Source organism: Rousettus aegyptiacus, unplaced genomic scaffold, assembly GCF_014176215.1.
Source record: "Rousettus aegyptiacus isolate mRouAeg1 unplaced genomic scaffold, mRouAeg1.p scaffold_m13_p_8, whole genome shotgun sequence".
NCBI lineage: Eukaryota > Metazoa > Chordata > Mammalia > Chiroptera > Pteropodidae > Rousettus > Rousettus aegyptiacus.
Window position 1 is genome coordinate 108,525,831 of NW_023416311.1, and position 23,539 is coordinate 108,549,369.

Below are 23,539 nucleotides of genomic sequence, written 5' to 3' on the forward strand. Positions count from 1 at the left end.
TCAGGGTTTGCACTTACCGCAACGCTACACGTTCGCACGGCTCCTCCTCACGGTCCTTTAACCCGTCTCACGGCTCCTGCATCTAGAGGCCACACCGTCTTCATTCGGAGGCCCTTCCCTTCCCTCCTGGCCAGAACGGCCACGGCCCTGACCTGCCTGCAACCTGGGCCCTGTGAGACCGTCCGCGACTTCTTCGGGAAACCGAATGCGTCTTTTTTGTCTCAAAAAGGGAAACAACGAAGAAAAGTGATGACTATTCACTAGCTGCTCTGCTATGTGAAAGTTTAGAGAATCAAAACCATCTGCCTCCCTGGTCCTTGGCTTCCTTCCGCCAGGGCGTGTTGACTCTCCCGCGTGTGGGTTCCTCTACACAGTCAGTCACATGGCTGCCGTACCTTATTCCCACCGTGCCACACCCCCCGGGCATCTCTTCCTTCTCTCTCCCGTCCGCCACCGTCTTGCTCGTCTAGCTTAGAATATCAGAGACCCCGGGCTGGTGTCTGCTCCATCGGCTCTTCCTGCCGGTGGCCCCACCTGGCTCTGGAGACCCCATGGCTCAAGCACAGAGCGGTCCTCGAATCTCAGGGACGTCGGTCCTCCGCTGGGCTGAGCCACCACCTCCCAGAGACCAGGGTCCACTGTCTGACTCAGACGGCGCTGTCTCGTCTCTGAAGCTCTGTGGGATTTCCTCGATTCCTTGCAAAGAAAATTCAAGTTCTTCCGCCCTGTTCCTAAAGACAAACCGCTTCACTTCCTGTCGCCTTCTTTCTGTTCGCTTTCCCTCGGTCCCCCGTCTCACGTTGCTCTTCCCGTTTCCACCTCCCAGTCTTTTCCAGAATGTCAGCCAAACCTCCACATGCCTCACTCTGTGGCCTCCCTTCAGCCCGGCCTGGCTTTTCACTTTTCTTCGCTGAGCCTGTTCCGGAAGCCTTCACGCTTTCCAGGGGTGTTCCCTGGTCTGACGGAAACCCCACTGAATGGGACGAGCATTGGCCGTCAGGAACCCGTGCTCCCCAAATTGCTCTCCCCGGTTTCTGGAAACCGGCTCCCGCGTGCATCACTTGTCTGCCTGCGAGGTGGTGCTTTCTGTCCTGCGTGTCCCGGGCGTGAGTCCCTCTCCCGACATTCATCCGGGCGTGTAAACATCTGTCACTCTTCACCACGCCCTTTGCATGGAGCGCTGCAGGATGGTCGTTCAGGGCGATGGCATTTAAAGGTGGCCGCCTTAGCCTCGCCGATAGGATCCTCTGCCTCCCGCTTCTGAGGGCGGACAGCTGGGGACGTACAAACCCTGTATTCCAGGGTCCCCTTAGCGGAAAGACCGTTTCGTTTCAGCGGTCCTTTAAGTCGTCACGCGTGTGTCACTAAATTTGGTCACATCCAGAGCAGCGTCTCCCCCCCAGGAGCTGTAGCCGTAGCCTGACAGGCTATTTCTTGTTTTTGTTTGTTTTTCTCGCTTCCCTGCATTCCGCTCGCAGAATTAAAGACTGAGGAGAAGTGTGACTCACCTCCGGCTAAAGAAGGCCTCGTGTAGTCGGCTAAAAATTGGCAATGCGAATGTTTGTGCAGAAGGATAGAAGTCTATTCAGTCACTGAAAATAAGACTAGTCGTTGCAGATAGTAATTCAACTCTTTCTAGATAAGGGGTGGTCTCTTAACGTGGGTGGGCGTCATTCTGGTAGTCCGTGAATAAATTTAAAAAATGCAATAACCTAAGCAGGGTATTGCATGAAGCTTTATTTTAAGATCAGACTTTAACTTTTCTTTGACTTGTTATATTAATAGGATTATGGGCCTTATTTGATTCACAGATAAGAAATGAAATCCAAATACTTTTCCTGCTGTCGTATTCCTCTGCCTTCCACAGTTCATGTTCAGAAGGTGCATGTTCCATGTGGATGTTTTTCTATCTGCTCCCCGGTTTGCATCTCTATTAAAAAGGGTTTTGTTTTGTTTGTTTCCCCTTTGATTGGCTGCGCAGGAAGATCCATCCCGCATTGTGAGTTTAGCGTTTCCCTCCCTGCGTCCCGCGCATCTCATCGTCTGTGCACACGCAGCATGGCCAGCGCCGCGTCCGCCTCCTTCCCCGCGCAACCGCGTGCAGCACACAGAGCCCGTCCCGCGAGCATGCCCATGTGCTCAGCATCCGGCGCGGGCCGCCGCAGCGTGGAGGGGCCGTGGCCTCACGCCGCGCTCACCGGCTTCCTTTCCTCTCGCCTCCCCCCGTACAGATACTGCAACGAGCATCTGCTGTGCCCCCCGCACGTGTTCTGGATGGGCTGGGGCCCCTGGGAGCGGTGCACGGCCCAGTGCGGGGGCGGCATCCAAGCGCGCCGCAGGACCTGCGAGAACGGGCCGGACTGCGTGGGCTGCAACGTGGTGAGTCGCGGCCCCCTCGCGCCTGGAGCGGGGAGGGCGGGGTCCGCGCGCTACGGATGTTTTCACACCCGGAGGCCCGGGGCGCGCGAGATGCGAGATGCGCTGCAAACGGTCACTGCGCACACCAGATGCTCTGCGCACACCGGGGTCTCTGTGCACACGATATGTGTAAACATGAAGTGCTCTGCGCACACTAGACGGTCTACACCCGGTTCATGCTCTACGGGTAACGAGCGCTCTGTAAACACGGCCTGACCTGGCAGTGGATGCTCTGTGCATAGTGGACGCTCTGCCACCGTGAGATGCTCGGTGGACTCCAGGCGCTTTGCAAACACTGAACGCTCCGGGAACACGGCGTGTCTAGGCACTGGCTCCTCTGTGCGCACTGGATGCTGTGAGACACGTTCGTTTTTCTGGTTGAGAACGATGTTTGAAGGAAATATTGGAAATTCGGGGTATCCTGGAAGCTTCTGGAATTAAATTATGGTATAAGCTACCCCAGGAGCTTTTCAGTTCCGATTTCTGAGCTATGACGAAAACTTCAGCCGGCTTAACTCCAGTTACTGAATTTGGTTTGGGGACATGGGACGAGGTCCCCATACGCAGCCCACACAGAGGCACAGAACACAGGAGCAGAGACACTGAGGGGTGAGAAGGTTTCCGGGGCCGTTGTGGGAGCACACGGTGCAACTCAGAGGGAGTGAGAGAACGCCTGGTTTCGTCTGTCTTCAGCCTCAGCAGGTCATCTTTTCTCTAACCCTTTAAACCCTCGCTGAAAATTCCCGTTGTTCAAGCACCTTCCCAGGCGCCGATGGCTGCTCCTCCTGCAGCATCCGTCAGGATGACTGAGCCCCGAAGGCCGCTGGGCTCGCACCTCGTTCGCAGCCCCCTGGTGCTGGCACCGCAGAGGAGATGCAGACACGGGGTGCGGAGACAGGGTGCAGAGACGGGGGGTGTTTGGGGAGAAGCTCGCGAGCGAACCCCTGGCTTGGCCTCCTTCCTCGCTGATCTTTCCTCTTGGTCTTTGCAGCATTTTGGTCCCTTGGTTGCTGAGGCTGAGTGATGTTTTCGTGCTGCTGCAAAGCTTGTTTTTGTGTGAGATGCAAAATCCACATGCCCCAGACAGCCTGGGGGAATTCAGGGAGAGGAAGAGGATTGCGAGATGCTTTGTCAGAATTTGCTCTGACCGAAGGAGACCTCTGATATTGGGATCTGCAATTAGATTTCTTCCCGCTTTGTGCTGGGAGATATTGCAGTCATTTTAACAGAAGCCGTTACTGATTACAGAGACTCTCCTTTCCAGGTCAGCCTGAACTAAATTTCAACCCCGAAAAATATGTCTCCGATTTGTGATAGTGTATGTATTGATGTTTCAGGAGCTGAAATTTAGAATTATTTATTAAAATGCAATGGGTAGATCTGTGAACATTCACTTGTTCCAGGAAAAAATTTCAAATGTGGTAGCTTTCTTTATTCTTTGCTGAATATCTGATTTCCTATTTCTGAGGGGTAGGCGTGGGAGCCTGGGGTCTCCATGCCCGTTCAGGGCTTGTCTGGTCTGCTGGGAACCACAAGGGTGGATGGATGAGTTGACCTTACGCTTTAGTTTCTAAAACTTTGCAATGCAAAAACTCAGAACACATTTCAAGTCATTCATTTTCTTATTACAAATGGACTTTAAGAATTACATTTTAAAACAGGTTTAATGAAAGAAGAACTATATTAAGGGAAAGCGTAGCATATCTCCAGGGTGATGTGTGTGCATGTGTGTGTGTGTGTGTGTGTGTGTGTGTGTGTGTGTTTAAGAGAGAGAGACACCTGGTTATAAATGCAAAAGTCGAATGCCTTCCCAGAATGTCAATGTATGTGTTGTTTTATTTATGTCCAACTTTATAGAATGATGGTTTGCGAAACAAATAGAACATCCGTTTTCAAATCCAGAAAGATGTCCCGCAAGTCTCCAGTGAGCCTAATGTCGGTTCTCCGGTATTTTAGTTGTTTCGTTTGTTTTTGTTTTTCCCACTGAAGTCAACCTGCTGGCCGTGCGCCTCCAGGAGGGAGTTGTGGCGGCAGAAGGGAGCAGTCTAACCCTTTGATGTTAGAAGCACAACCTTCTTTTTTCTTCTTGCGGCTTTTCCTACTTATTCCAATGTCTGTCTTTCCTAAGACAAGAATGCCAGCCCATGCCCACTGGGGAATGTAAGCAGGGTGGAGGAGGAGCTTGGTTTCTCTGGATTGCTTAGGAAACGTATCCTATCGATTAAATTCCTAAGAAGTTCACTTAAAAATAATTGCCGTTTAAAGAAATATGTTGATTTTCATATTCCAGCTGCAGTTTATAAATCTTTGGCCACAAAGTATGTTTATTTTGGATGGAGGTTGTTTGTTTGGTTTTTTTAATCAAGATAGTAGCTGTGAGTGTAGATAATTTATTGGTTTTGGGGTCACAAAGTTGATTATCTGCTTGCCAATATCTGGCTAGAGGACGAGCCAGTGGCTATTTCTGAATCTCCTCCTCTAAGAAAGGGTGACGTCTCTTCCTCCCTCCCATAACTGTGTTAAGTGTCAGATTTGGTGATGCTCGTGAAATTCCGGCAGAAGGTCTCACCTTACAGCCCTTCGCTATGAGTCCGCCCTCGCTCTCCTTGTTTCTTTAATTGTTTTTTTCTGGGCTTCAGCAGTTTCTCTGAATTTGAGCTTATTAAAAAATGACAGGATGCTAATGAAATGTTATTTACACAGTAAAGGACGTGTTTGTGGAACATATAAGATCTTGAATTTCCCAAGAACTACATAGCTTAGCAAGAAAGACTATTGATTTCAAGTTCAGGTGTGAACGGTGGATAAAAGACTTGAGAATCTTTTCTTGCTTAGCCATTTTAAAATGGAAGTTTCATAGAAAGATGCTCAAGTTTCACCTCTGAAATTCACATACCCTGCGCTTGAGTGAATCCCCAAGCCTCCATGTAAATTTCAGCCAGAGAGTTTCAGTTCAGACATTAAGGATCTTCACTGAGAGCCATTAGTTTTTTCTGGAACACCCTGCTCTTGAAGTTCCAAATGTTGCTATCTCTTCAAGATCCCGATTTCTGTCCTTTTGGGTACGTACGCAGACATGAGCTCGCTGGATCATATGGGAGTTCCATTTTTAACTATTTGAAGAACCTCCATGCCGTTTTCCATAGCAGCTGCACCATTTTGCGTTCCCATCCACACCCTGCACAAGATCCAGTTTCTCTGCATCTGGGGGAATCGAACTCGGGACCTTGAAAGGCTGTCTGCGCTCATGTTCACTGCAGCACTATTCGCTGTAGCCAAGAGGCGGGAACCACGTAATGACCATCAACAGGTGAATGGACAGAGAAAATGTGGTATGGGCATACAACGGAATACTACTCAGCCTTTGAAAAGAAGAAAATTCTGTACTATGTGACAGCATGGGTTAACCTCGAAGACGTTATTCTAAGTGAAATTAGCCAGTCACAGAAAAAGGCACATACTGCATGATTACACTTACAGGAGGCATCTAAAATAGATCCGTAAAATCAAAGAGTGGAATGGTGCTTGCCAGGGGCTAGGCGGGGAGGGAAATAGGGAATAAAATTTTGGATAGGCAAGACGAACAAGCTCTAGACTTAGAAATTTAAGCGCGTAGATCTCATGTGAAATATTCTTAGTACAAAAACAATGAAGAAAGAAAGACAGAAAACTGGTAGTTCCGGACGCTGAAGGCTTGGAGGCCGTGGAGCCCTGGGTTGTACGGGGAGCCGACTGACAAACAGCGAGGGAGGATGCGGATCGCCGCGTGAACCTGAGGCCACCCGCTGTCCCCTGTCCCCTGTCCCCCCATGAAGGGTGGGGTGAAGCCCGCTGGTGCCCTGGCGTCGCCGAGTCTGTGATCCATTGTCCCTTCTCTGGACCTTGGTGGCACGTGTGTCCGGCTGACTGGGGGACCACTACCAGAAAACACACATTTTTATTCAGTTTTGGCTGAAAATTACGACACGTGAAAGGAGGAAAGGTATAAAACGTTATGCCGCGTAAATAGAATTGCTTCCCGGATTAGCGCAACTCGAGATTTCCTCAAGAGCTTAGCCGACGTGTGGAAGGCGAGTCGAAGGTGGCGGCAGGTACGGCCAAGACGGTTCGAAAGCAGAAACCGACGTCGTATGGGCAGCACCGCGTTTATCTCTGACATATCGGACGTGACGTGAGACAGTTAGGCGACCGGAGCTGTGAGTCACGACATCGGGAAGGAGCGTGGGAGAGAGCTCTGCGTCCCAGGCACAGAAGAACCTGATCGCATCAGGCCCCGGGAGGTCAAGAGGCATTGACGTCAACACGTGTTGTCAAGGGGATGCTGCGAAGGTTGATTAGAGGTCACATAACACACTGAAATTTGTTTGCGTCACGTAATGGCGCTGTAAATAAATCAAGGAGCAAGCGAAGCCTGGCAGTTGGCCGCTTCAACAGACCGTAACGTGTGAAAATAGAGACGGTGTTGGGACATACCTCATGTTTGTGTAGCGCCTCGGAGTTTGCAGAGGGGCCCGGAAACGTCAGCCCATGCATTCCCGCTGTTCTCCTCACCTGCAGGTCCTACAAGGTCCAGGGTGCTGTGGCTTTCTCAGAAAATCACCTGGCGAGAGCCGTGAGACTAACCCACAGGGGCTAGACAGAGCTAGACGGAGTCAAAGGATCGTTATTAGAAAGACTCAACGCCCTTCCCTCCTAAACTGATGCAGTTATCTCTGGTGCCCCCTTTATTTATTTTATTAGTACTAAGTATCTTCAAGAGAGTCACAGCCTCCTCGCAGTGACACTACGACTATTCAGTGGGACATCAGGCGCCTCCTTTCTGCGCAAAATATAGAGGGAATGCGAACTGGGAATAACTCAACTTTTTAAACCTGAGACGGAGCTTTGGAGTTGGCCGCTCGCTGGATCCCTCTGAGCTCGCATTCAGTATTCTCTCATTTCTGAACTGCAGTTTCTGAAGATGCACAGTCCTTCACAGTCCTGGACGGCTCTGGGAGCGAGCAGATAGGAAGTTTCCTCCTCGTTCGGTTACTTTCGTTCCCTTCTGCTCGGTTTGTGCCGTTTGACCCAGCGTAACCTGACCTGCAAGTGCTGGTCCATTGCCAGTTTGCACTAAATTGCGTGTGTTAGTTAAACTGTTGTCATTTCACTTTGGGACATGACCGAGGAAGCTGTCCACGGACGCCCGCCTCTTGCTCGGGCTCCTTGCAAGGGCTGATTCTCGAGGTTTATACATTCTCCCTCTCTTCACATCTGTGGAAGCTGCCTCTCAAATGCCCCTTCGCAACTGGTATGCCAAGGCATGCTCTCGCTTAATTGCTGCATCCGTTGATCATCGAACATGTTCCATTACCACTAAAGCTCCACAAACGACCTTGACCTTCCTTCATGAAGAAGCCCACAGGGTGAAGTCTTCCACTACATGTGCGATGTAAAATACTTTCACTTATATTTCCAAATATTAACTTGTACTTCCAAATATTCTTTTGCAAGGGAAATGATCGATCTCTCTAGCCAGAACTCGATATTACACCTCCGTAAGTATGAGAATGCAACATTTGCAATCTTTTGTTATGAAATATCTCAAGGACGAGCTCGCAGCTATGAAAGATGGTCAGAGTAAAAATGCCACCTTTTGTCAGAAGAGGCTCGAGTATTTTGAGGAAGTTAATATCAGTAGACAAAACCGAGTGGCACAGCAAGTGACCCCAAAAGTATAAGATTTCTGAAATTTAGTGCTGGAAGTTGGGCAATCGTGTTTAAAAGAATGATGTGTGAGGCAGGGAGAGAGAAAAAAAAATGTGGTGGATAAGAGGAATTAATCCTTCAAAAGTCTGCCTCTAGAACATGTAAGTTATCATCTGCAGTCTCTGGAAATGGCAGTTGGTATAGAGATCTGGAGTATTTCACCAAAAAAAAAAAAAGTTCTATTTATAATGTTGGAAGAGTCTGTTGCACAGACGTCTTTGGCTTTACAAAACTTCAGGCTTGTCTCCGCCTGTAATAATTCAAACACGGTGATTGGGAAGTTAATGGAAAGGCAAGGCTTTTAGGAATGGAGTTTTTCTGCTGCAAAAGTGACTTGAGACACACAAGAGGTTTTTCCTTTGCAGTTGACCAATAAATTCCATGATGAAGATTTTCCTATGCCTGACCCCGAAATACCTAAAATGTGCTAATGGAAACACAATCACAGCATTCTCAGCCATAACAATTTCCACCAAATGGCCATGAGTCTAAAAACCTTTTGTAAAGCCTGCATGAACACGCAGTACCCACAGAACAAACTGATCTTTTTCAAGGCATAAAAATACTCAGACGTAGGAAGCCCAGGTCTGTTTTAAACGATGCCACATTTTCATCCGCTACGAAATCAGTAATTAAATATGGCTTTCTAAATTTAAAACCTTAGTAGATGTCGCTGTAAACACAATCAGGGAATATTCTTTTCCAAATGCGTCTTCCATCTTCGATCGTGGTCCTGCTGGCACTTCTGGGCTAATCACGGGTTATCCTATCCATCCATAGAGAACACCTTGGGTCGTCGAGTCGATTGAATGGCCTCGCCTAATTGGGCACTTAGGTTGGTCAATTTCTGTAGCTCGCTACGTCTGCTTGTAGTTGCACTGGGCATTTGACGCTGCGGTTCAAGAGAACACGCTCTTCGTTTTTAAAAAGCGCTCCGGTTATCCAGCCATACTGGCTCTTAAATGGCGTGCTAAAATGCTGTCTCTCTCACTGTCCCAGTGAGCAGTGTGCGGCGTCAAGATTGGCCTCTGGCCTTGATGAGCATCTTTGGGTACTTCTGATTCCCCTCCACCGCCCATCACCACAGAGGCCAGGGCTGTGGTCCAGAAGGCGTCTTCACGGCGTCTAGCAGCTTGGGCCATGGCTGCGTGAGAAGAACGTTCTGCCCGCCCGGCCAGGCTGGGACCTGTGTCTCTCTGCACTGACGCTAACGCCACTCACCCAGCTCACGAGAAAGGCGGAGGGAAGCAGGGATCTGGTGCACTGTGGGTTCCCCGTTAGGGAAGTCAGCGTATTGCCTCGGCCCACTCATTTCTAAAACCTTCTCGAAAATCGAGACAAGCAAGCGAAAAGAAGCGAGCCCGGGGAGACCTCGCTCTGAGCAGGGCTTCGTCCTCTCCTGAACCGACCGCGCCTCTCTGGGGTCGTCTGCCTTTGGTTCCGTCTGGTGTGCAAGGTCACCACGCATCACAGCCTTCGAGATACCTGCCTGAACTCGCGCTGACGTACCTTGGGTCTGAGCACCTCGATTTTTCGCCCATGTCCTTCCGTCGTCGTTCGGTGAGTCCTAGGCGCCCAGCCGCTGGTGGGTTCTGGGGCAGCATGGTGAGCAAGGGAGCCGTGGTCTGTGTTCCTGTTTGTTCACTACCTGATTTTTATTTGTGGGTGGTGTTGCTCACAAATTACTTTAATTCCAGTTTCCACCCAGCAGGGACGGGGCGTGTTTTAGAACGAGCTCACACTTGTAGAAGTGCAGCTAGAGGGTGTTCAGATGAGTTCTGATCGCATTATACTTGTCATTTGTTTTGGCTGATGGCAGAGTTCTTTCTTTCAGAGAAGTAATATAAGTGTTTAATTATATCAATGACGTGTTTTAATTGGTGTTTTGCTTAAGATTTGTATTTCACGTTTTATCATTTCGTCTGAGTGTCTCCAATGGAACCAATTGAACATGTATAATTTCAGTCGTTAAAACAATTCACATACATAATAATTTTCAGAGCGACTTGCAATTAAGTAAAGAAGGAAGCAACAGATGTTGGAGCATGAAAAAATGGTTTTACAACAGTGAATATTTTTCGCAGATGACATAGTTCCTTTCTTCAAGAAATTATCGCTTTAGTAATCCTAGAATTTTCTAAGGACTAGAGCCGAGCTCAAACCTCTTCCATGTGATTGCAAGAAAAAAGTGTAAGAAGCCGCTGCTACATTTCGATATTCTAATATTTCTAAATAGAAATACAAGGTTACATGTAGAAGCCGTCAACATTTGTCGGAAGAAACAAAGGCTTGAGTACTTTGCTCTGCGGTCTGACAATGCGCTGCTACCAAGAATAACTTAGAACAGTTGTCTCCTCTCTTCACTCTGCGGCGTGTTTTTCCAAAATCTGTTAGACTTGCAGAATCTCAGGAGGTTCTGGTTTGAAAGAAATTGTTGCGAGAAAGACACTTAAAGATAGAATTGGCCCATACCATGTCACATTCCTGCGTTATCTTATAAGCCACGCTGCGTGAGAAAGTGGCGTCCTACACACCCGTCTTTGGCGTCCTGCTCCTGTCGTGACGTGACGCGGTATCCACATCTGTTCCCGTCTGTCTTCGTGCCATGAAATGGCCCAGTCCGCGGCCACGAGAGAGCAGCCTTCCGAGGAACGCCCGTGTCATCGCGTGGGAGAGAGAGACGGCGACAAAAGAGGGAGGCTGTGGCATCTGCCTTATAAAGGGGTGCAGACCCCGGCTCCGAAGCCAGACACGCATGAGACTTGGGCGAGAGAGAGAGAGAGAGAGATGGAGGGACAGAGAGAGACGGAGACAGAGAGAGACAGAGAGAGAGAGAGAGAGAGGGAGAGAGAGAGACGGAGAGACAGAGAGACAGAGAGAGACAGAGATGGAGACAGACAGAGACAGAGACAGAGAGACAGAGACAGAGAGACAGAGACAGAGACAGAGACGAAATAGAGGGGCGGACAGCCGGAACCCGGACCTCCGGTGGGGGGGGGCATGGTGGTTCCCCAGGCGGGTTCCATTATGATGCTTGTGAAATTGCTTGCTTTCCTTTACCCTCTGTTGCTAATAGCTGTCAGCAAGGAGCCTGGCCTCGGGAGTGACAGGGAGGAGACGAGCAGCGTCTGTTTCGCGGGGCTTCTTTGAGGATCCGTTTCTCTAAGGCCGTTCGTGTCGACGTAGTTTGGCATGGGGAGGGCGGACCATTCTCAGTGACTTCAGTCACGGATTCACGCCTGCTGCCCTCGTCTTTGTAGACTCTTCCGGCCTCTCCAGCTGCGTCTCTAGTCAGCGGGAAGTGTCGTCCTCCCGCTGCGGGTTCACAGCTGCGCCAGGCACCGCGGACGGTGGGCAGATGCGCGCGGGGACACCCCGACCCGCGGGCGCTGGCGGACTGCCTGGCGTCGGGAAAAATACATAAGCCAGACGTCCGGACTATAAGGAAGAGGATTAGAATGCCGGTGGCGCGACCACGAGAAGGCGGCGTGTCCGCGGGAGGGAGAGGTCATCTCCGGCTGGGTGGGTCGGGGGCCCGCAAGGTGCGGCCGAGACACGGCCGAGTCCAGGTGGGGGTGGCGCCTTCTCTGTGAAAGGAACGTGAGTGCAGGGTGTGGCTCGCAGGACGTGGGGTGTACTCGGGACAGTCCCCGAGTGTGACTGGAGACTGCGTTAACGAAATGTGACAAGGCACGGATTTGGGAAGTCACGTCGCTTCTGAAAGGTCTTAAGCTCCAGGCTGCGGGGCTCACAGGCGTCCAGCTCTCGTTAACTTGCTGTTGTAATTACACAATCGGAGACACACGAATTTTCTTGGGTTAACGTTTCCACGGTGCAAGTCCATCCATGATTTCAGACGTGCAAGCCGCATCGTCTTTTCAATTATTTTTCCCTTTCAGTGAAAAAAAGTTAGGTTTTTAGTGTCTAACAGAAGGTGTCAAATTGGAAATATGCCCATGATGCTATGCCTGCGAAGCTGTGTGGGTGTGAGTGTGGGGGGGGAGGTATGAGTGTGTGTGAGAGTGTGTGTGAGTGTGAGTGTGTTTAAAAAGGAATCTAAATTAACTCCTGGCACAAGTACTCAAGCGAAAAAACGTAAGCGTTCCACGTACATATTTACAGCAGGACCCGGATTACGAGAGGAAGTTTCCCAGGCCTGGCACTTTGTGGACGTTTTGCTCATGGAGGGCAGGTCATTGTTCGGAGCGCCTTTAAGTCGGACAGCGTGTCCTCTTGACTGTCAGGGTGAACTCACCAGTGAGCCTGGAGTTAGAGAAAGCTGCGGGATGCTTTTCCCCTCGGGAGGGGAGGCGCCCCGGCGACGTGAGGGCGCTTTGCCGAGAGCGTCCTGGGAGTCCAGGGTCCCGTCCGCACGGCTCACCACTGCATCCTCGGCACCTTCCCAGTGCCTGGCACAGAGCAGCCGGCGTGTTTTTATGCGCAGAATGGTGCCCCTGCCTCTAGGAACGGGCAGCCCCGTGCCGAGGCTCCGGGTTTAAGAGAAGATGCAGGGCGCACTGCAGCCTCTCACGCGCCTGCTGCCGGGGTCTTTGGTGCGCCTCGTGCGGCGTTAATTGATCAGGCTTTAAACACGAACATAAATCATATGCGACTGTTTACATTTCACTTATGCTCGTGGGTTCCTATTCACACGACATTGATGACGATCAAGTGGAGAACCATGTAAACAATACACTTTATACTAATAAGCGTAAGAGAAAGAATGTTACAGTCCTTCCAACAGATACAGATGAAGGGTTTGATAAAAACTCAGCACTCGTTCATAACGGTGTTTGAAACGTCGGTGGCGTGGACGGGAGCATCTTTAACCTTGTGTGTGTTGGGGGGGCACCTGTTAAAGCCTCGTGGCACCCGTTTCGTACTGAGCGGTGAGGGGTTGGCAGCTTTTCGTGAAAGTCAAGGAAAAGCCACGGATTTCCCCAGCACCACCGATGGTCCGTGCCGTGCCCGAGATCACCGCCGATTCAACGCGGCAAGGGCAGGAAATGAGCTGGGAGGTCGAGGCCGGGAGTGACTTATCCCGAGGACTCCCCCCCAGCTCGCCTGGGTCTCGGAGGTCGGAGACTACGCATTGACAACTGGTCATTAGACATAGAGTGACATTCGCTTACCGCCGTGTTGGTGAACGGCGCCTTGCCAAGCCCCTGCCGGGGGCACTGTGGGGGGCAGATTCAACTGGTCGAGACCGCACCCCACTTGGGCCATAGTCCCCTCATCTTTATCTGTTTGTTTAACATTTATTGATTGAATAATTATTTAGTATCTATAAAGATTTTGAACACCATCGAGGAAAAGTTATCAAACGCCACTCAAGAGACAGCGGCTTGTTTTCCGACGCGGGCACCCCAGGAGCTCCGCGTGTGAGGGGGTGCCGGGGCGTCTCATGCTGCCTCGGCGCCTGCCGTGTGGCAACTAGCAAGCGTCCGGTGCCCGCCGGAAGGAGAAAAACGAGAAGGAGCAGCCGCTGCCTTCGCAGATCCCCGGGGCCATCAGGGAGGCCCCTGTGCAGACAGGTCACCGGGGCGCGGCACCCTTGGTGTGTCACTTTTCAGGGTGCAGGGGTAGCATGAAGGACAGAGGAGGATTTCCAGGTAGATGTAGGAGTGTAGCATAGCACAGGAAAGGCCGCAGCAGCAAAGGCGTAGAGGCCTAAAGCCACGGCATGTGCTCGTGGGTCTTCAAGACAGTGCCGGGGTCCCAGGTGCAGGCCACGGGGTGGGCGGGGTCCGGCCACGGGGTGGGCGGGGTCTGGCCATGGGGTGGCAGGGTCTAGCTGCGATGAGAGGGACTGAGACAAAGGCGTTGATCTGATTTTCTGAGTATCTGCAAAGCCGAGTACTTTCAGTTTACTCTGCGGGTAACACCAGCCACGGAAATGCACTTAGAAACACTAACTTGCCCAGTGTTTTTCTGAACGGGCGCCGCGACCCGCGATTCAAAATCTCTTACAGTGCCGCCTCCTCGAGTACTATTTTGATTGCAATTTAGTGGAATTAAATGTATATTATGTAATTATGGATCATATATGATGAGTATGTATTTAGGCTTCTAGCTGCCATTGTCGCTCCTGTCTGCCCATTTCACACCCTGTTTGAACAAACCCAGCGTCTCGCTCGCCCGACCTGGCTGATGCTCGGTGTGAATGCGCATCAGAACATTCTACGGCGTAATGAGACCGGAAAAGCTCGTAATACCGAGGAACGGTCTCAAAGAAGAAAACTACACTTTTTTCCTGTTACACTATAAGAGAAACTTAGATGTCAACAGTCACCCTAACATATCACTTATCGTTTAATTTTATATACTAATATTTGTAGGAAAATAAAGCAATTTAGAGATACTTTAGTCATATTTTAAAAGGTCAGGCATTTTTATTCAGCCACCTTATGAGATTTTTTTTTTTTACTAAATGAATAGAAATTCAAGCAGAAAGCAGTCCATACTTTTACATAAATCTTGCAATGTTTCCTAGAAGAGAAAAATGAATTTTAAAGTCACATAGTACAGATTTCTAGATATTTCAACTAGAGCATTTTTTATAGGCCCGAAAGGTGGCTGTGAATAAGAAACACCCTACCTTATTTAAGAAGAAACCGTCTAGAACAAGAGATTTGTAGCTGCATTTGTTGATTTACATAATCTTAATGTGTGAATTTCTAAATAAGAGACCTCCATCATGTTTTTATATTTTCATATATAAAAGTACATTTATATGGTGATGATAAAGGGGAAAGAAAATTCGTACAGCTAAAAACTACACCCAACACCCATCAGGATAATATCACGTACCTGTGACTAAAAATATGGATTTGGATGAAGTTTACCCACTTCGTTATTTAATCACCATTTTTTTTTATTCTAGGAATTCATAGCAGACTGATTTTCTAACTGTATCAAAGGAGATAAAAATTTGTGATGTATGTAGATCAGTCTTTGAACATTGGTTTACTCGGTTTCTTATAGGAAACTTCTAGATAAATAAACTTATTGCTATATGTTAAGTATATTAAAGTCTAGAAATGCCTAAGCTTAACTCGTAAGTTCGACTTCGACATCGTGAATATTTTGATGACACCGTAGACCTTATTTGTGGGAGAGCAGCCACCTTAATGCTGGCAGACAGGGTCAGGAAGCAGGCGAGGGACGGGGGTTTCGCTGTCCCCCCGCGATGGATTTATGACGTCTGACTGTGCTCTTTGATGCTCGCTCTCCTAAGCTTCATCATCAATGTTCCAGAGCCTCCATGGATGGAAGTGGAGAAAGGCCATGAGAAGTGGGGGCACAGAAAGTACCGGAGTTCTGGTCTGCACCTTAGGTCGACAAAAAACCCACGCAGATGGAGGAAATGCTTTTAGACTGTGGAGAAAGAAAAATTCTGATGTGTCAGTGGTATTTTCAGTAATAAGTGAATTTAATTTTAGCATCGAGACAGTTATAAGCCCTAAAATTAAGTTCCAAGGGAGATGTTTGTAAATCTTAGAAATAAACCCATCAATAGTGGTTCATAGGCAAATGACTGTGTTATGATGTTTTCACTTCATTTAGACGGAGTGTTCACTTTCGTGGTAGTTTATTCAGGAAGATTCAAAGGAAAGCTATTGTGTCTTTCTATTAACTGCATTGAGATGGAGGGTCTACCAGGAAAGGACGAAGCCTTCGTTCTCAGGGTGGGAAGGGATCGCTTCTGTTGGGAGGTTGGGGGGCTTCTGGTTAATGTCTCTCCCAGCTTTGGGGGACGAGCCAGTAGAATGGTGATGGCAGTCAGGGAGCCCCAGTTAGACTTGGGCCGTGAAACTAACCTTGGCCGTCATCGTAACAACATGTCCCCGGCAGGTCGCCCTCACGCTTTGCTCCTTTCCTTAGGATTATGGCAAGGACCCTGTGCAAGCGTTCCGAACATTGGTAAAACTGGGGCACAAACGCTTTCGATTTTATGGAGGAAAAGAATAAGGATAAATACTCAACTTTTTGACAACTTATATTTTAACCAGTGCGTCTTTTATTTTCTGTAATCGAGGCTTTAAGCTTTTCTCATGGTGCCTAAGGCGCGGGCTTAGGTTTTTGTTTTGTTTTCTGTTAGCAATCCCATTCTACTATTAGCGCATGAGTAAATTGTTCAGAATTGGTTGCTCAGGCAACGAGACTGCTGAGTGTGTCGCAACTCTAGTGCCGTGATGGAGGAGGACAGTGTACCTTGGTGTGAAACTAGTCAGTCAGGCACAGAATTGCAGGCTGGCTGGTTCACGGGATCGACGGTGTTGATTACTAAGGGCCCTGTTATTTAATATCAAGTGCTTCCTTAAAACATATCCCCCCATAAAACATATTCCCCCTTATCCCTTCATGGGTTTATTTTCATCATTGATAGCCCTTGAAGATGTGACTTAGTATCTTGCACTTGTTACAGATGCTCCAACAGTGAATATTGAAAGATAAATGGATAAGTGGTGGGTGGATGGATGGATGGATAGATGAATGGGTGGATGGATGGATAACACGATACCTCTGTTTTCATGACTGTTGTTAATTGAAAACACCATTTAAGTAATATTACTTTGACTTTAATTTCAAAAATATAAATGTTTAAATTAAGATATTTAGATCATTGCCCAGAAGTTCTGGCAGGAAACATTCATGAGATGATAAGAATCTAATTAAACAATCCAAATTGTAAAAATAAAGTTGTTTAAAGATCGTTTATTAAGAGGAACATAATTTCCCACAGTAATTTTGCCAAAAGAAGAAGAAGGAAAAAAAGCAATTCCTCGTGATTTAAATTACAGGGAAAGACGTTGATAAAATATACGTGTTTTCATTTCCCAAGTCCATTAAATGATGGGATCCCAGCTTAGCCAAAAAAATCACCCAAGAGTTCTAAATATTTTCCTGCTGGTGAAATTAAATGACAGGAGGACTTTGACCTTGGATGTTTCAAAAACATCATTCATAATGTAGGGATTTTAGAGTAAATAAATGTTCTTTCACTATCTCTTAGGGCATGGAATCTTAACTAATTATTTAAGGACTATGAACTGATAAAATGTTAGCTTCACGTAAACTCAGATAAGAACAAATTGAGATGATAACTTTCCATTGGATGATCACATTACAGGGAGTAAAATGATATACTTGGAAACTTGGATGCAAGTTAAATCTAAACGTTTTTTTTTTAACTGCTTAGATAAATCCAGTCCCCTGTGTGTAACCCTGCTAGGATAATTATGGGTTATTATGGCCATCTGGATTTTTTGGGAGAGAGAATTCTTAAGATCGCTCACTTGGGATCAGTTTGGGGCAACGCCTGACATTGTCATGGTCTGTACCCCGCCTTTGTTCCCGGGCCTCTGTGCAGACTAACAGTGCCCCGTGTACCAAGCGATCTGCTGGGCGCTATGCAGGCATGATCTGCCTTAACACTCCAGAGCCATCACGATGTGTTTCTTTACGTGCCCGTTTGACGGATGGGAACGCTGAGGCACTAGGTTAAGGAAACGAAGGGAGTAGACCCCCCGGGCAGACCTGGAGGGCTCTCCTGGCTCTCACACAGGGTCACGAGCTTGACCGTAAGCAGAAAGTTTCACAGCAGGAACCGACTGGCTCACCCACGAATGAGCCCACAGGAGAAGTTGCTTGAAGAAGCGCCAGCCTCCTGCGCATCATCCGCTCACCGAGAAGCCACCCAGCCACAGCCGTGAAGGACGGGGTGTTTCAGGTGGCTCCCCATTAGGACACAGAGCCCACGGGGCTAAGGATTTCACGAACATAAGATTCCATCCTCCATCGTTCAAGTCCTTGTTACATTTGCCAGAAGCGGGGATCTTTCATGCAACCTCGAAACTGCGGGCACCTACCCTCGTCATTAGTTCTGAATCGGCGAGGGCCGTTGTAGACTCAGTCCTACAGCAGCAAAATGGCTCTCGCCCTTTGGGAACGTGTTCGACTCCAGGCACCATCCTTCCAACAGTGTGTCCGAGGGTGCGATCCGCTCAGTTGCTCAGTCCTGGTCCCACGAGGGGCTCTGAACCCAGTCGGCATCACTCATGGTTTGAAGAAGCTCGTTCAGCTTTGTTGAGCCCAGGGCCCCCCAGTCTTTCCTGACAGCAGCTGCTTTTCTCTGTGGCACCCCGGCTCTTCCCGCAGAAGCACGTGCAGAAAAGGCTCTTTTATGGAACGAATAGAGCATCATTTAAACTCTGTCTGTGCCTTGAGGGCGAAAGACGTTTACCCAACATACGTGACCTAAACGTAGTGGACTAAAATCTACAGCTTTCATGGAATTGGTGAAGGGGAAATTCAAATTAACGGCCAGCACATGTGTACGTCGTCACTATCCTGTAAAGCTGAATTCAAAAAATATGATAATAATTCTGCATGATACCAGGCGCCTTGAATAAAACGTGAATCGTAACCACCAACCTCGACTTCGTAGGGAACCTGCGGACTCTCGTCAACACCTTGAAAATTCTGTGTTATTAATAGCAAGTAATGGTCATTTAAAAAAAAAAAAAATTAACCAAAAGGTTCTCCTAAGAAAGAACTGGAGAACTGTCATAGCAGGAAGATAATTAGTTTCCTGTGGAAAAAAAATTCCCTGCCACTGGGAGACCAGATCAAAAGGCAAAGGAGGCAAGAAAAAAGAAAATTCGACTTTATTTGAATCATCTATTAAAATGAGTCCTTGGATTGTTGGAGAAAGGCAGGGTCACAGAATAGATTCCTTTTCACATGTGCAGACAAATAAATACATATTTACATAGGTATGTATTAATAGTCTAGTGCTGTGTGACTATTTAGCATAAATTTAGTGGCTTGAAACAGCACTTCTAGATTATGATCTCACGGTTCCATGGGTCAGCAGGCCAGGCCCAGCGTGACGAGCTGTCCTGCTCAGTATCTCATAGGTTGAAATCCAGGTGTTGTCCAGAGCTGCAAACGTTCGTGGAGCTTGGGGTCCTCTTTCAAATTCTCTGATTCTCTGCGGTTCAAGGACTGAGGTCTCTGTTTTCTTGCTGGCTTTTGGCCGGAGGACATCGTGAGCCTCCAGAGGTGCCCCTCCGGTCCTACCCATGTGGCCCCCTCACCAGATGGAAGCTAACTTCTTCAAAGCCAGCCGGAGAATCTCTAGTCCACTACTCGGAAGTCTGAGATTACAGAACCTAATCAAGAGAACCGCTGTCCATCATGTCCCCAGGACCCACACACACCCCCGGGGAGCAGATCACACAGGCTCTGTGAATCTCGGGGGCATCTCAGAACTCTGCCCACCACAGTCTGTGTGTGGGTGCAGGCTGTCACCACGCCCTTCAAATCACAGCTGTGCCATTATCCAGGAGTTAGGCTGAGGTTAATGGGTGGAAAATAGACCAGCCGCTCCCAAGACTCAGAGAAAGACTAGTAACCCATGGGACCCAGAGATGGCCGGCCCCGCACGCCTGATGAAACGCAGAAGACAGCATCTTCGTACGATGTCTTCAGAAATTTTACCGAGTAGCAAATAGAAGACGTGTTCTGCTCTAAGCTGAATGCCTGTGTGCTTCTGAAGTTCACATGTTGAAAACCTAATCTCCAAGGCGATGGCTTCAGGTGGACCATTGAGAAGTGATTGGGACATGAGGGTGCAGCCCTCGGGGGTGGGATTCGTGCCCTTACAGAGGGGACACCTCAGAGCTCCCTTGCTCCCTCTGCCACCTGAGGACACAGGGAGAGGTCCGCAGCTTGGAAAAAGACCCTCTCTTCACCCTCTCTGGCACCGTGACCTTGGACTTTCAGCCTCCAGCACTGTGAGAAGTAAGTTTCTGTTGTTTGTATGCCATCCGGTCTGTGGAATTTTGTTACAGCAGCCCGAAGGGATTGAGACGTGTTCCAAGTGTGTCAAGATTTGCAGAGGGTTGGACAGCAAGTGAGTAAGACGCAGCCCTTGGGGCCGAGTTTTCCCACCAAGCCATCCTGTGACTCACGACCTTCTCTGAGCCCCATGGAAGCGGCTTGTGACACCTTCGTGTTCAAAGACCTGTACCAGCGCGGACGTGTACTGCAGCTAAAGAGACTGACTAGAGAGACGTAAGATTCTAAAGGAAGGCGGCTGATGCACGTGCATACATGCTACAGCGTGTAGTTCCTACGCTGGCTGACCGCGTGCTAGGAAGCGGCATTTTTCAGGCGTATGCGATGACAGGTAAAACTGGACTTGATGCACATTTCATGTTTAAGAAGCATTTATCCACAAATGATTAGCTATACTCAGTCCCAAATATTCGAACGTGAATGCCGTGAAAACAAAACTTTAATTTCAATGTGTGCAGGTATGTGTAAATACAGCTGTTCTAAACATCATTTCTAAATCAGCAAAGCAGCCACCGTTTACTCGAAAAAGACTTGTTTTTCTGTGTCCGTGCAATTTTTAATAGCTTTATAGAGGCATGATTGCCATCTAATAAACTACGCGTTTAAGTATAAAATAGGATAAATTTTGACCAGCGCGTACGTTCACGAACCCATCAGCACAATCAGGAGAAAGAACATGATCGACCCAAGAATTTCCTTGTTCCTTCTTGCAGGTCCTTCCCCACACACCCATGTCCTCCCCATCCCAAGGAGCCATTGACCTGCTTGCTGACCCTAATTTGGTTTTGGTTTCGTTTTCTATGATTTTATGTGAATGGAGTCATCCAGTGTCACCCCTGGCTTCTTCCACTAAGCATAATTATTTTCAGAGTCTTCTATGTTGTACATATCAACAGTTTATTGCTTTCATTGCTGAGTGGAATTCCGTGATTGGAATACAAGATGCTTTGTTTTGATATTCATCGGCTGGTGGACGTGTGGCTTGTTCCCAGGTTTTGGCCATTATGATAAAGCTGTCAGGTGCGTTCACGTGCAAGTAAGTGTTTGTGTGGGCACATCCTTTCTTTTCTCTTGGATAAATGTATAGGAGGGAAGTGGCTGTCATGTGATAAGTGTGTGTGTTTAGGAAAATGTCAGAAAGTTTTCGAAGGGCACGTGCCACTCGGCGTTTCCGCCAGCGGGGTCTGAGGGAGAAAGCTCACCGGTGCTGTCGCTGTCAGACTGTGGGCATCCCCTGTTTTGTTTAATTTTAGCCATTCTGATATCTACTAGGTGTGTGCCGATTTACCTGTGGTTTCAATTTACTTTTTTTCCTAAAAACTCATGTTGAGCATTAACGTTACATATATTTGTTTGCCATCTCTATGTATAACCACTTGGTCATTTTTATATTAAGTTTTTTTAATTATCCAATTTTAATTTTTAAATCCATAATGGATATGACTCTTTGATCAGATATCTGATTGGCAAATCTTCCCTCCCAGTGCGTGGCTTGTCTTTCCTTCTTTTAACAATATCTCACAAACAGCAGAAGTTCCTGATTTTGATTAATTCGGCTTATTTTCTTTCTTTTATGAGCGATGCTCTTGGCACTGTGTCTAGAAAATTTCTGCTTCCCCTCAAGGCATAGAGATGTCCTCCTGTGTTCTTCTACAAGGCCTGTGGTATTAGATATTGGTCTGTGATCCATCTGAGTTTATTATCTTTGAGGAAGCAAGTTACTGATCAAAGTTATTGATCAAAGTCTTTGCATATGGCTATCCAATTATGACAGCACCATTTGCTGAAAGACTGCTTTCTTCACGATAGTGGCTTTGAACTTTTATCAAAAACGAATAAGCCATATACATGCGGATCTATTTCTGAGCTACTTACTTCATTCCTTTGCTTCCTTTTTCTGTCTTGATGTTAACACCAGTGTCTTGATTTCGTGGTTTCGAAGGAAATATAATCAGCGAAACAGGGGGCCCCATTTCTTTCATGTGGAGGGGACATTTAAGATCTACTCTCTTGGCAACATTTAAGTATATGACACAGTGCTATTAGCTGTAATCACCATGCTGTACGTTTGATCCCAGACTCGTTCGTCTTACGGCTGGAAGTTCATACCTGCCACCCTACTTTCTGTTTTTTAGAATTTGACTTTAAAAAAAAAAATAAACAAACTATGATTGGCATGCAATATTATATTTGTTTTGGGCCTCTTTTAGATTCTAGTTTTAAGTGATGTCATACAGAATTTGCCTTTCTCTCTCTGACTTATTTCACTTAGCAGAATGCCCTCGCAGTCCACCCAAGTTGTCCCAAATGGCGAGACTTCCTTCTTTCTCATGGCCAAATTTCATATCGTATGCATGTGTATATTCCTCGTCTTCTTTATCTGTTCACCTGCTCATAGATGGTTAGCTTGTTTTCAGATCTTATCCACATGATTAACGCTGCCATGAATATTTGGGTTCGTATCTCGATGAGATCCTGATTTCAGTTCCTTTGGAAATGTACCCCGAAGTGGGATTGATTTCAGTAAGCATTCTTGCTTCATATTTCCCACTAGAATATAAAGAATCCTATGTGGCAATTAGCTCCCTGAAATTGCTTTTAAAATAATTTCTTTCTTTAGCATTAAACATAATGCCGTTGAAGGTCCATTCAAGTTTAAGTACTTATGGCAACAGTTCATCCGTAAATCGTAACGTATGAGATTCAGTTGAGTCCTATAATTACTCACTATTGACTTGAACCGCTTCATAATTTTGGTCATTAATAGAGAACAGATTGGTTATATCATTTTTCAGCAGTTGAAAGGAGAAGGCCCTGAGTCCCATGTTAAAGTTGGTGCCATGAGGAGATAATGAACAAAAGAACAGACTTCGTTATCACAGGCTTAGATCTAATGAGCCTGGATTGATCTTCTTTATCCTTGACCCGCGCTGACCTCTGGGACGTGTGAGCCCCTGCCCTGCTGGGCATGTCACCAGCACACAGCGGCCAACTTGGGCGCTTGAGCCAGCTTGAAAATCGATGTGTGACTCACATATATTTCAAAAACAGAACCTCGTCTCCATAGAAAAGATGAGATTTCTGTTGTGAGAAGGCAAAAATTGTCAGGATGCTCCTCTATATTTGTGATTGAGATGTGGGATCATAGAGCTTAGGAGTGACGTTGGACTTATTAATACATAAAGACCTGCACTCGTAAAGCAGGAGCCCATACACCGCGCATCCTGTAAGTCCATTCGGGCGAGGAGCCCCCGGACTCTTGCCCAGCTAGGCTGGCACGGGCTGGTGAAGGGCGGACGGCGGCACATGGCACTTCAATCAGGGGACGCCGGAGCTGCCACCCCGGAGGCCCAGAGGGCCCAGGCAAGGCCGGTGGCACTGCCGTCAGGTGGCTTCCCTTTCGAGCGCAGTTTGTCACACGACCGGGCGTACGGCACCGTGCGGCCCGGAACACGAGCGATGGTGCCATCGTTTTCCTGTAGTCTTTCAGGGAAGACAGCTACGTTTA

The 23,539-nt window shown here is 47.8% G+C and overlaps 1 protein-coding gene across 1 annotated transcript in view; it reads left to right on the forward strand.

Annotated features, from left to right (window-relative positions):
• Positions 1-23,539, forward strand: part of SEMA5A (semaphorin 5A) — a 384,915-nt gene that overhangs the window by 344,199 nt on the left and 17,177 nt on the right. Inside the window, exon 16 of the mRNA XM_016164969.2 lies at positions 2,232-2,379. Within this exon, the coding sequence (XP_016020455.2) occupies positions 2,232-2,379 (148 nt within the window). The remainder of the gene's footprint in view (positions 1-2,231; positions 2,380-23,539) is intronic.